This window comes from Siniperca chuatsi, linkage group LG6 (genome assembly GCF_020085105.1).
Source record: "Siniperca chuatsi isolate FFG_IHB_CAS linkage group LG6, ASM2008510v1, whole genome shotgun sequence".
Classification (NCBI taxonomy): domain Eukaryota; kingdom Metazoa; phylum Chordata; class Actinopteri; order Centrarchiformes; family Sinipercidae; genus Siniperca; species Siniperca chuatsi.
In genome coordinates this window covers 11,009,979-11,022,659 of record NC_058047.1, presented here as the reverse complement: position 1 = coordinate 11,022,659, position 12,681 = coordinate 11,009,979, and the positions used below count along the sequence as shown (strand labels likewise).

The window sequence follows — 12,681 nt, the reverse complement described above, 5'->3', positions numbered from 1 at the left end:
GCCTGTGCTCATGCATAAAACTGAATAACTAAAACATTGCCATTAAATTAATCTAAAATGATGCATGTGAATACAATTTAAGTACACTTTTTTAAATTAACATACCAATAACAGTCAACAATGGCTCTAAACCCTTCAAGCTATTCAAAAAATATAATCACTTGCAGAATAATGAATAAAAGTCGACCCTGTTCTTCGCATTGTGTCTTTCAGGGGAGTCCGAAGGCCCAGCCAAGGAGCCCCACCAGCCCACACAAGCCCTGGCCTTCAGACTGACAGGATCATGGCCGCTCATGTATGCGGACAGACCAGCAAACATAACTGGATCTGAGCTGTGAAAAGCTCCACTGGAATTTACTTAAATATATATGTATTTATATGTTGCCATATGTCCTGCATTTATAAGTATTGTTAATATGAGAATATTATTTTTCCATAAAAGTCGTGAATGGTTATATTATATTATATACTTGACTAATATGTGCTCCTAGCATGTCTAAATAAGGTCTCCAGCGCTTGTTTTTTCTGACAGGAGATGAGACCTTACATTCATTATTTGCACTCCACTAATATTTTACTGTTAAGGGCAACACACACTGACACAACAATGTGCGTCAAGATACATCACTGCCTTCTAGTAATTCCCAGTGTCGATGCTACAGAAAATGTATCATATTGGCTCCCTGGTTTGGCACATCCTGGCTTACTCTACCTTGACTAATTCTGCTTGTCCGGTGTGTACTATGGAAATCAAATGACTCGACACAGCTGCTCTCCTGCCTTGGTTAACTGATCTGTGAACCTCTCACCTTCATAGTCTGCACTAGCTGTCTGTGTGTTGTATGTTCATATAAATATAAATATATATATATATATATATATATATTCATGTCTGAAATAAACATTTACATAAAAATTGGAGGAAACTACTTGTTTGTGCAACATTTTTTTAAATATTAAACTGTTCTTTACACTAAGTGAAGGTGGAGTTCACAAAGACCATCTCTTCCAAACAAGATGTTTTAGTTCCTAATACACACACCCCTACACCTACCTGTGGGTTTTCTACTACCTAGCAATCCAAACTCACTGTTTAGCAAGCTAACATTAAACTTATTGTGAATGAATCGTAATGTAACATAACATTCCTACCTGGGCTGATCAGAGGGACACGTGGGTTGCTCATGAGCACAAGATGCATGGAACTATTCACTTGAATTCTGAAGCCACTCTGCATCTGAAAACAGAGAATTAGAGACGTTAATACGAAAGACAATAAATACATTTTGAAAATTGACACGTCTTCAGAAAAACAAAGATGAGTAAACACAAGAAATACCAAGATTTGTTCGTTGTAAGAAAATGTTAAATTTGACCAAAATGTGGCTATGTTATATCAAAAAGCAATACCATTGTGTAGATTGTGCTGAAAATGGTACATCTTAATAGGCATAGAATAGATGGAGCAAGTTTTCTTTTCTAAAATGGGTGTGTGCTGTTACCAGGGGTGGAAGAAGTACTCAGATCTTAGCAGTACCATGGTGTAGAAATACTTTGTTTCAAGTAAAAGTCCTGCATTCAAATTCTTACTGAAGTACAAAAGTATCAGCATCAAAATACACTTAAAGTGCCAAAAGTACTAATCATGCATAATGGACCATTTCAGAATAATGTATACTATAATATTGTATTATAGTTATTGATGCATTAATGTGTTCATCACTTTAATGTTGGCTTGTAAAGATGGAGCTCATATTAAATACTTGATATACTGCTTGTGAATTTACCTCCGAGGATCAATAAAGTCTCATCTTACCTATAATAATACGTCATAATTAATTTGTTGATTGTATTTTGTATTTTTAATCTGAATTTGCAAAGTAACTAGTAACTTAAGTTATCAAATAAATGTAGTGGGGTAAATAGTACAATATTTCCCTCTAAAATGTAATGGAGTCGAAGTATAAAATAGCAGAAAAGTAAAATACAAGTACCTCAAAATTATACTTAAGTACAGTACTTGAGTAAATGTACCACTTTTAAATCAATGCACTGCAAACAAATCCATTCACAGTGCACACTTTATTGAAATGTAAACAATTTTTTATGTCATCGTGCAACTGAGAGTTTAAAGTCAGTTTTTAGAGGACATTTATGCTGTTGCAGATCCTCTGATGGTCTGTCAGATTTGAAGGGAATTGTCAAAGAACCGTGGTTTCTCCAGAGAGAGCTCTCTGGTGTACCATGTTTGTAGAGTGTATAATACAGTATATGTTCTCATTATGAGATGGCTAGAAAACTGTTTAATACACATTACACTCATGTAACTAAACAAAGTGTATATTTAGATTTTAACAAATTTGCAACAAATTCATCAATAAGCAAACAGGTATTCACAATCTACAGTACTTTATACATACATTTTACCAATATATTTAAATATGCTCTAACAAGCTTCACATACAGTACATGTACATATATTTTATTTCTGTTTGGGTTATTGACCAGTCCTTATATCTAGTTGTGAAAGAATGAAACTGGGTGTGAAAATTTTAGTGAAGAGTCCTTGGTCCTCTCAGTATCCGTTCTCTCCCTACAGCCCCCACGAGTGTGTCTGGTGACAGTCACAAGTAATGAACCACAAAGTGAGCATCAATCAATTATTTGGTTATCTTGAATTTATGAGGACCTATGCCTGGTTAATGATTGTGTGCAGGCTTTGCTGTAAGTTTAAAAATGCCTTTCAATACCTTAAATACATATAAATAAATAAAATGGGATGAACTATACCCTTGCATTTCCATGCATTAAAAATGTACTGATGCATCATTAGTCATGGCAGCATTATGACAGTCAGCTAGCTGCGTGTCTACACATTCATGCTTCTCAAGATTAAAAAAATAAGAATGTGAATCAGTTAATAAAAAAGAAATAAAGCTATAAAATGTTAAATTCAACACTTCTAGTTGCCTTTATGAAACGGAATTTTTAAAAATACAATTTCAATAATGATTGATATAGAACAATTTACAAACCATACAATCAAAATAGTGTTGATAAACTATTCTCCAGAGAGTAAACTCACCATTAATAAATGTGGTTATGGCTCAGACTGATTTGCTCGGTACATTATGATAAATATAAGTGAAGCCAGGCGTGAATTCTTCTGAAGCACAAGACAGTCAGCTGTTGAACAGAATACAATGCATTTTCAACTTTGAAATTAAACTTTAAATTTAATACTCTGTTTTCAGCTACCTAAGGGGCTGAAAAATAACACCCAGTAATGTCAAAAGACGAACAGTGGTGTGAAAAAGTGTTTGCCAAATATTTAAATTTGTTTGATGATCTGAAACATTTAAGTCTGACAAACATGCAAAAAAATAAGAAATCAGGAAGGGGGCAAACACTTTTTCACACCACTGTAACTATATGAAGTGACATGTCTGTAGAAAATCTTTGGTGTTGTATTGTCTTCTATTGTAGTTTTTGTTTGGATAAATTGCCTTTAGTTTATTTATTTGAAATTTGGTGAACTGTCAGAGATGTTCATGACAGATGACATGTTTATACCACGGTAGCTATCCCTTTAGTATATCTTGGTGCACTGGACCATTGCAGACAATTTTGCAAATCAATGAGCAAGACTGCTTTATAGTAATGTTGGATATTTATATGATTTTTATAAAACTTATACAAATTAATTTTATATATCATGGTATATCATATTGAGATGTCACTTCACTCCTAGTTTAGGCAACTAAAACCACTTGGTTATGGTTAATTAAAGACCCTGGTCATGGCTAATATTTAACACTGACTTCAAGTATAAGATGAGACCAAGTGACGTGATGTAATGAAAACCCATAACATAGTTCTAGGAAATAAAAGAGGTGAAGTGCAAAACTTCTTCGAAAAACAAAAGCTACATGCAAAATTGATTTTTGTTCGGCCGCAACAAGCCATTATTACAAAGAGCTACTTGAGTTGACTATGCTTATCTTATGATCCATATGCTGTCATGTGGACATTGTTTCGAGGAATAAAGTTGGCTGACATACAGTCTTTGTTACATTTGCTACTCAGCTTCAAAGAGTTCAAAGAGTCAACGTTTCCAGTTTAAAATGAGTTACTGTGCAACATTTAAAAGATGGACCGCGATTATTTGGGTTGGAATATTAATATATCATCTCAGTGCAAATTTCCTCTGCATTTGTCCGCAAAGTAACATCTTCCATCTTCTATAAATGTTTATCCTGCTCAGGGTCATGGGGGTCTGGAAGGACAGACAAACATGACTGCATTTAATTGACCTGCTTGGACTTAAACAAGAACCTCTTGGTGTGAGACAACAGCGCTACACAAGCGCTAGATCAGGTAGAAATTAAACACCAACAGAAAACAACAGATCACAAAATAACTCCTAGAAAGCATCATACTGTGTGTGTTGAAGGATTTCCAAGTCATGTTTTTTCACCACCAATCCTGACCTGAGTCTTAAATACGGTGTCGATAAAGAGTCTGACCCCATGCATTTGAAAATTAATTTGCATATTTTTTCCCTAATAATATGGCTGTAGAGTGCACCATAGCAGAAAATGCATCTTTCCTTGGATGGTTTCTGGTAATACTGTGTCTAGTATCTTCATGTGCTCAAGTAACAAATACTTCCAAATTATTTTAAAAACCTTGAAAAATATCAACACTGTATCATTGAAAGGACAATTTCATGCATTTTCCATAACTCTTCTTCTTTTGAGTTTGTTTTTTTTATGGTTTCTATTAGAAAGTTTACCTATTATAAGATTGCATATGAGTGGTAGTTGTTCTACACCCAATTTTTAACTTAAATCTAGCGTTGTGTGAAGTCACTTGAAAGCACGGGACATTTAGGTGTTTAAATCATAGGATCGGTCAAATGGATAAGCTCCAAACGAATTTGAAATTGATTTGCATGGTGATTAGATCCCTGGAGAGTTTAGGCTTATAGTAGTCAACTGTTCAAGTGTGTAAATTATTCACAAATCATTTTCTCCTTGGCTTAATGAGGCTTCAATGACTCCACATAGCTTCAGGGTCCAACGTCAGGCTTTAAAAATCCAGGGGAAGTCCTTTCTGAGACCACTGAACCAACAGCATACCACTGGGCCTGTTTCATTGTATCCTGCAACATCTTTCACTGAAAGTAGAGCAAACAGCCAGAATGGCGTATCACCATTCTTCAGAGATGAACGGAGTAGTTAACGAGTACCTGAGCATGTGCATCGAGCCTAAACATAACGGTTTGTGCAGAGAAGAGAAGGACTCCAAGGATGCTGCAGATGCAGACAAGCTGTCCTGCATTGAGAACGCTTATACCACCATACTGAGTGAGCTGGGAGAGGACGTCGACCGGGAGGGACTTCTACGTACACCACTACGTGCAGCCAAAGCCATGCAGTTCCTCACTAAAGGCTACAAAGAAACAACCCAGGGTGGGTACAGTCTTATGGATGACAAAGCTTTCGCTAGTGCTAAACTTGATTGTCCTGGTCTCAAAATCATTATGTCAAATGCTAGATCCTAACTAATGTCTGTCGACTTTTGATTTGCTCTACTGTTAACACAGAATGTTAAACTAACTATTTAATCTTCTCTCAGATATCTTGAATGACGCAATCTTTGATGAAAACCATGAAGAGATGGTGATTGTCAAGGACATTGATTTGTTCTCTCTGTGTGAACATCACCTGGTGCCTTTCTTTGGCAAGGTAATTTAATAAGAAAGTTATTCAAAGTTCTTAAAAACTGATATTTACTTATAACGTATATTTATTTTTATTATTATATTTGCAGAATCTATCATTCTACACCAGATTTTGTATTTCAGTAGCCATTTTTACAAGCATATACACTGATATACTGCATTTTAACAACAAACTACATGATTTGTTCCAATGTGTCAGGCTCACATAGCATACCTCCCAAACAAGAAAGTGGTTGGTCTTAGCAAGCTTGCAAGGTAGGTGATTAAAAAAATAAAAAAACCACAAACACACTCAAAGACATCCGTTTCATTCTCTTAATTTTTGTATCGTTTCAGAATTGTTGAGATCTACAGCAGGAGGCTTCAAGGTAAAAAAAAAAAACCTGCTATAATATTGTATAATGTTATGCCTTCCTCTGTAATCTTATTTATCTTTTAATTTCTCTACGTTCCTGCGTTACATGTAATGTGTAACTTTCTCCACAGTTCAGGAGCGTCTAACCAAACAGATTGCTTCAGCCATCTCTGAAGTGTTGGAGCCTGCTGGAGTAGCAGTGGTGATTGAGGCTGTGTGGGTATTCAGCTTTTTCTCTGCCATGTCTATTGTATTGTCACTTAAAAAGCTTGTGGAGAATATGGAAATGCAGCCACACAACCTTTAGTAGCATACAAACTGGTGTAGAAAATAAGTTTGGTGATTACCTGGATTTAGAGACCATGTCAAAAAAATTTTATAGCAAAGTTCTGATAAATAATAAATAGACTGTATGAATCATGAATGTGTTTTACTGTTTTATGGTAATTTAAACAACCTCCTTTGTGCATTTCAGCCACATGTGCATGGTGATGAGAGGTGTGCAGAAGATGAATGCCAGTACTGTTACAAGTGCCATGCTGGGAACATTTCATGATGATCCTGATACCAGGAAGGAGTTCCTCGCTCTTACAATGAGGAAGTAAAAGTTTTCACCTCAACAAACAGTTAAACAGAGGGAATTCGACTGTGTTCAACCACTTATACGTATTTTGAGTTCTCCATGTGTATCTGTCAGTTTTATTGTCAGTGAAATGCTTTTGTTGGTGGTGTTCTTACTTGAGCTGATATCTTTGTTTGTGTTAAGCTCTGTGAGGCAGTTGAAATATCAGACACAAGGAATGTCCCACCAGAAAACACTGGAATATGAAACTGATGGTAATATTGAATTAATGTAATGGCTACAATGTGCTCCACATTGTATACATGTACAGATGTTATGAAAGATAGAGCTGATTCTTATTTTTCTGTATGTGTATTATTATTTGTTTATATTTAAACAAAATCAGATGCTACTGAATGAAAGCATGTGACATTTAGAAAAAAATAATCATCAGCACATAATTTCTGTTTGATTGCAACCTATTTGTGTTTTTGAGAAACAAATCTGTTATGGCCAATAGACTAAAGCCATAAAATTAAGACTGTGTTATTCATCTGATTATTAGACAGTAGCCTCAGTCTGCATGCTTCTCTTCATGTAGGGGGAGTATTAAATGTTACAAGGTTATATTTGGGATTATACTTATATTATTATACTGGGATTATACTGGGATTTTATCTAAACCTTTTATTTACATTCTACTGTAGGTATGTGAAAAAAATCATGTACAAGTTTATGTAAATTATGAAAATAAAAACTTCAGCTTCTATCAAAGGTCTAAATATTTTTTCTAGAGGGCCATATTTGGCCCATGGGCTGCTATTTGACACTACAGCAAATTAAGTTGTTTGACTGTCTGGTGAAAAGTTTGACTAACCTGTCAACATCACAAACAAATGCAGGTATTTTGTATACCAGGAATTGAGGGTGGACACGTTAACTGATGACACAAAAGATTAAAATTTTGTATCAGATAAAACAAAGAATTTTGTTTGGTTACTTTAATAAAGCTTTTAAACATTTCTTTTATGTCATTTTCATTATTAAGCTGCTATATAACTGCATAGTATCTTAATTACTCAAAATATAAGGTGACTAAAAATGGTAACCATATTTTCAGTTTCGGCAACCACTTACATTTTTTTAGCTTTCAGTATTTAAAAGCCAATACTAACACTGGTTGGGGTCTCTCTATTATAGTTGAGTTTTAACATTAGCTCAGCATAATTGTAATTAAAAGAAAAAAAGAATAACTCAAGAAGCTTATTATATGTTCTGGACTTTGAACCTCATATCTAACTAAAATCAATAGGTATTTACTTTACATGCAAAGCTTTATGGCTCTAGCTCCTCACTGGATGCAGACATACCCATTGATTGCCCATCATAACCACACTGTAGATAACAAACTTATAATCATTCAGACTAAATAAAAAAATTGTCCCTCCCTCAAATTTTTCCAGGACACAGTGGCAGCCTGGAGAATCGCTAACAAAATGTAAATTATCTTTATATTTATGTATCTAGTTTAATATACAATATAACTTTAACTAACATTATTATAGTAATTACTATAACGCTTATCTTAAAGAAGCTACATAGAGTGACTAGAGAACCTGGACAACAAGCAGGTGTTTGTACTTGACATTAAGACTCTTCTGGGAACTTGTTTAAAATCATGATATGCACAAGAATAATAAGCAAAACAACATACCAACTGTACTGCATTACACAGAGAAGTGTTTCTGTTGTTTAGCCTACCCTCATTGATACAAATAGGGTGGACAAAATAATAGAAACGACTGTCAGCTTAATGTGGTGTGTTGTATGTGAAAATGTATTCTACTGTATGGTATATTTGTCATGGTGTGTCTGGCAGCTTTTTGTGAAGTTTATTTTGACTATTTCCATGGTGTGAAATAAATACACTGATTGACGCATCAATTGTAACGATGATTGTGAACACATAGGATAGCATAGGACATACTTGCCAAACTTGAGAACTCAAAAATAGGGAGCATTTAGAAACCAAAGCGTGGGGTCTGGCGGTCATCCCCTAGAAAAATTTGAGTTTCAGAGACTTTGTTTCCTGCATTCTGGTGACTTTTAAAGAACGAAAATAACAAAATAATAAGTACACTGCAACATTATATTTATGTTAAATACTTTTCATTCTCATGAAAGAATAAAGAATATTTCGCCCCTCTGGTATGAACTTGCAAGAATCTATGGCATAAACTAATATTCATCATTCATTAATGTTTTTGCCCCTGCCCCCTTCCATAAGACACGTGAATTCTTCTTTCCAGGACATCTGAAATTTCCTGAAAGTATTTCTTTCTCTTAGTACTCCCCATTTCTCTCTCCGTCTCTCACTCACTGAGGAGGACAAGGCACAAGCAGCTCTCTTCCGTGTCATGTGCATGCCAAGAAATGACATTTGGTGTAGCTGTATTGTTGTCCGGGTGGAAACAGACTTTGAGAGTCGCTGTACAGTGCCAGAAACAGGTTGTGATAACGAAAAGGAAAAGGTGTAAAATTGTCATAAATCGGCAAAAATACGGGACAATTGTGACCCCGGGAGGAAACCGGGAGAGGGCAATGAAAAACAGGAGTCTCCTGGTCAAATGGGGGAGGGTTGGCAAGTATGGCATGGGATCATATGCTATCATTGTATGAAACAACAAAAAGTTCATACAATAGCATCCGTTTTTTAAAATATAAAAAATAGACATACAGAAAAATAAGAATCAGCTTAATCTTTATTTTCATAATATCTGCACATGTATACAATGTGGAGCACATTGTAGCCATTACATTAATTCAATATTACCATCAGTTATCAATTTCATATTCCAGTGTTTTTTGGTGGGACATTTCATGTGTCTGATATTTCAGCTGCCTCACAGAGCTTAACACAAACAAAGATATCAGCTCAAGTAAGAAGTCTGAAAATAAAACTGACAGATACACACGGAGAACTCAAAAAACATGTAAGTGGTTAAAGCACAGTAGAATTCCCTCTGTTTGACCGTTTGTTGAGGTGAAAACTTTTCACTTCCTCATTGTAAGAGCGAGGAACTCCTTCCTGGTATCGGGATCGTCATGAAATGTTCCCAGCATGACACTTGTAACTGTACTGGCATTCATCTTCTGCACACCTCTCATCACCATGCACATGTGGCTGAAATGCACAAAGGAGGTTGTATAAATTACTGTAAAGCGCATTCATGATTTACACAGAGGCCATATAATATTGTCTCATACACCAGCTTGTGTGCTAATAGTAGTTTTGTAGTTGCATTTCCATGTTCCACAGAAGCATGTTACAAATAAATCCATATACTGTGTTAAAATTAAGCTACAAAACAATAGACATAGATAGGTATTAGGGAAACCTTTAAAATTATATGTAATGTAGATCATCTAATTAATAATGTGTTACATGTTTGGTGCAAATAACATGTGCAAACTCATGTGTTGACATACATTGTATGTAGCACTATCAAAGTACCCGTGATACATTAAAACCACTTACATCTAAAAGAGACTAAGAAGACAAGTTCCAGTAAATTATTATCAAACACATGTAATGTCTGCTGAATACTCACACAGCCTCAATCACCACTGCTACTCCAGCAGGCTCCAACACTTCAGAGATGGCTGAAGCAATCTGTTTGGTTAGACGCTCCTGAACTGTGGAGAAAGTTACACATTACATGTAACGCAGGAACGTAGAGAAATTAAAAGATAAATAAGATTACAGAGGAAGGCATAACAGTATACAATATTATAGCAGGTTTTTTTTTTTTACCTTGAAGCCTCCTGCTGTAGATCTCAACAATTCTGAAACGATACAAAAATTAAGAGAATGAAACGGATGTCTTTGAGAGTGTTTGTGGTTTTTTTATTTTTTTAATCACCTACCTTGCAAGCTTGCTAAGACCAACCACTTTCTTGTTTGGGAGGTATGCTATGTGAGCCTGACACATTGGAACAAATCATGTAGTTTGTTGTTAAAATGCAGTATATCAGTGTATATGCTTGTAAAAATGGCTACTGAAATACAAAATCTGGTGTAGAATGATAGATTCTGCAAATATAATAATAAAAATAAATATACGTTATAAGTAAATATCAGTTTTTAAGAACTTTGAATAACTTTCTTATTAAATTACCTTGCCAAAGAAAGGCACCAGGTGATGTTCACACAGAGAGAACAAATCAATGTCCTTGACAATCACCATCTCTTCATGGTTTTCATCAAAGATTGCGTCATTCAAGATATCTGAGAGAAGATTAAATAGTTAGTTTAACATTCTGTGTTAACAGTAGAGCAAATCAAAAGTCGACAGACATTAGTTAGGATCTAGCATTTGATATAATGATTTTGAGACCAGGACAATCAAGTTTAGCACTAGCGAAAGCTTTGTCATCCATAAGACTGTACCCACCCTGGGTTGTTTCTTTGTAGCCTTTAGTGAGGAACTGCATGGCTTTGGCTGCACGTAGTGGTGTACGTAGAAGTCCCTCCCGGTCGACGTCCTCTCCCAGCTCACTCAGTATGGTGGTATAAGCGTTCTCAATGCAGGACAGCTTGTCTGCATCTGCAGCATCCTTGGAGTCCTTCTCTTCTCTGCACAAACCGTTATGTTTAGGCTCGATGCACATGCTCAGGTACTCGTTAACTACTCCGTTCATCTCTGAAGAATGGTGATACCTTTCTGGCTGTTTGCTCTACTTTCAGTGAAAGATGTTGCAGGATACAATGAAACAGGCCCAGTGGTATGCTGTTGGTTCAGTGGTCTCAGAAAGGACTTCCCCTGGCTTTTTAAGTCTGATGTGGGTCTCCCTGGGGCTACAGCATCACTGAAGCCTCAAGACACCCATGCAGGAGAAATCAATTTCAAATTACCATGCATCAAATGCCATGGAGTAAACTGATCCTGTGATTTAATTTAAAATACGTAGAAGTCCCATGCTCTGATTTGAGGTCACAGAAGACTACATATCGATCAGATCGGAAACATTAATTTAAACACGCCTAGCTGCATTTTGTTCATGTTCATGTCTTTACTTAAGGTCCAACCAAAATCTCGAATAGTCAACCCTTTTTGCAGTCAAAAATAGAGTTAAGTGATGTTTACATTTATTACATTTACATTACACTATTCAATTTACATGACTCATGGCAACATGGTGACAGTCGCCAAGCTGGGCCTGATGAGTGGGCCTACACAGTCATGCCATAATTCCAATACAATAAATACAACACTGCTATTCAGTATTACATAACGCAGAGATACTATCAGGGAAATCACCAAAGTTGTGTTGGAGCACTCACCAAGAATCACATATTACCAGATTGTATTCTTCATAATATTGATAGTTTGTGTCATCCTTATGAAATGCAATTGCCATTGATTAAGAGAATAGGTAAATAATAAAAATAAATGTAGAATTAAGAAATACAAATAGTTATTATTATGTTATTATTAGGAATGGGGATCGAGACCCAGTTCGATAAGGACCCGGTTCCAAATTTCTCAAAACCTGAAAATCAATAAGGCCCAAGCTTATTGATACTGCTATCCAGACCACCGGGTCCTATAACGTAACATTATGTCTCAAGTACTTAGAGTCATGTCATTTAAAATCAAATCACTGGGGCACTTACATACATCGATTGTCCAATAAAGTTTTTAAATTTAATTGAATTGCCTGCCAACCGCCATTAAACTAATCGAAAAAGAATTTAATTGCGTCACGCCCTCGTCCTCGTTCGTTCTATTTATTCTCTTTTGGTCACTTGATTGCTTGCTAGGATGGCTGACCGTGCAAAGTGGTCAAAGGTTTGGCAACATTTCAGTAAAGCCAAAGATAAGGACAAAGGGAAATGCCATTTATGTTAATTTCTTGCGGGGGGGTGCAACGTCAATGCTAAAGCACCTCAACATTGCGCATCAAGCCAAAACGCAGTACCTTCAACTGTGTTCGAGTCGGAACACCGCCAACTCC

The 12,681-nt window shown here is 35.8% G+C and overlaps 3 protein-coding genes and 1 long non-coding RNA gene across 9 annotated transcripts in view; 2 read left to right on the top strand and 2 right to left on the bottom strand.

Moving 5' to 3' along the window:
* kank3 (KN motif and ankyrin repeat domains 3) overlaps positions 1–1,835 on the top strand; it is a 33,399-nt gene extending 31,564 nt beyond the window's left edge. For all 3 annotated transcript variants that reach the window (XM_044200486.1, XM_044200484.1, XM_044200485.1), the window contains exon 12: positions 214–1,835. In XM_044200486.1, the coding sequence (XP_044056421.1) occupies positions 214–276 (63 nt within the window). In that variant the 3' untranslated portion in view covers positions 277–1,835. The remainder of the gene's footprint in view (positions 1–213) is intronic.
* Positions 1–12,681, bottom strand: part of LOC122878132 — a 51,867-nt gene that overhangs the window by 5,535 nt on the left and 33,651 nt on the right. For all 4 annotated transcript variants that reach the window (XR_006378415.1, XR_006378416.1, XR_006378414.1 and 1 more), the window contains exon 2: positions 1,153–1,237. This is a non-coding gene — a long non-coding RNA (uncharacterized LOC122878132). The remainder of the gene's footprint in view (positions 1–1,152; positions 1,238–12,681) is intronic.
* On the top strand, positions 5,107–7,686 carry LOC122878129 (GTP cyclohydrolase 1-like). Its single transcript, XM_044200501.1, has 6 exons — positions 5,107–5,474; positions 5,641–5,750; positions 5,946–6,001; positions 6,083–6,114; positions 6,233–6,317; positions 6,577–7,686. The coding sequence occupies exons 1-6, from the start codon at positions 5,204–5,206 to the stop codon at positions 6,704–6,706; spliced, it is 684 nt and encodes a 227-aa protein (XP_044056436.1). The 5' UTR covers positions 5,107–5,203; the 3' UTR covers positions 6,707–7,686.
* On the bottom strand, positions 9,408–11,481 carry LOC122878131 (GTP cyclohydrolase 1-like). Its single transcript, XM_044200503.1, has 6 exons — positions 11,118–11,481; positions 10,842–10,951; positions 10,591–10,646; positions 10,478–10,509; positions 10,275–10,359; positions 9,408–9,847 (listed from the first exon to the last, which is right to left on the bottom strand). Exons 1-6 carry the CDS (start codon positions 11,362–11,364, stop codon positions 9,718–9,720), a joined length of 660 nt encoding a protein of 219 aa, XP_044056438.1. The 5' UTR covers positions 11,365–11,481; the 3' UTR covers positions 9,408–9,717.

What these genes read in the sequence shown, in the direction of transcription:
- LOC122878129 (XM_044200501.1), top strand. Translation starts at nt 5,204, where the DNA reads ATGGCGTATCACCATTCTTCAGAGATGAACGGAGTAGTTAACGAGTAC. An exon ending in CTACAAAGAAACAACCCAGG is followed by an intron (nt 5,475 to 5,640) that starts GTGGGTACAGTC and finishes ATCTTCTCTCAG; the next exon opens with ATATCTTGAATGACGCAATC. An exon ending in CTACAGCAGGAGGCTTCAAG is followed by an intron (nt 6,115 to 6,232) that starts GTAAAAAAAAAA and finishes CTTTCTCCACAG; the next exon opens with TTCAGGAGCGTCTAACCAAA.
- LOC122878131 (XM_044200503.1), bottom strand. Translation starts at nt 11,364, where the DNA reads ATGAACGGAGTAGTTAACGAGTACCTGAGCATGTGCATCGAGCCTAAA. An exon ending in CTACAAAGAAACAACCCAGG is followed by an intron (nt 10,952 to 11,117) that starts GTGGGTACAGTC and finishes ATCTTCTCTCAG; the next exon opens with ATATCTTGAATGACGCAATC. An exon ending in GCAGTGGTGATTGAGGCTGT is followed by an intron (nt 9,848 to 10,274) that starts GTGAGTATTCAG and finishes TGTGCATTTCAG; the next exon opens with CCACATGTGCATGGTGATGA.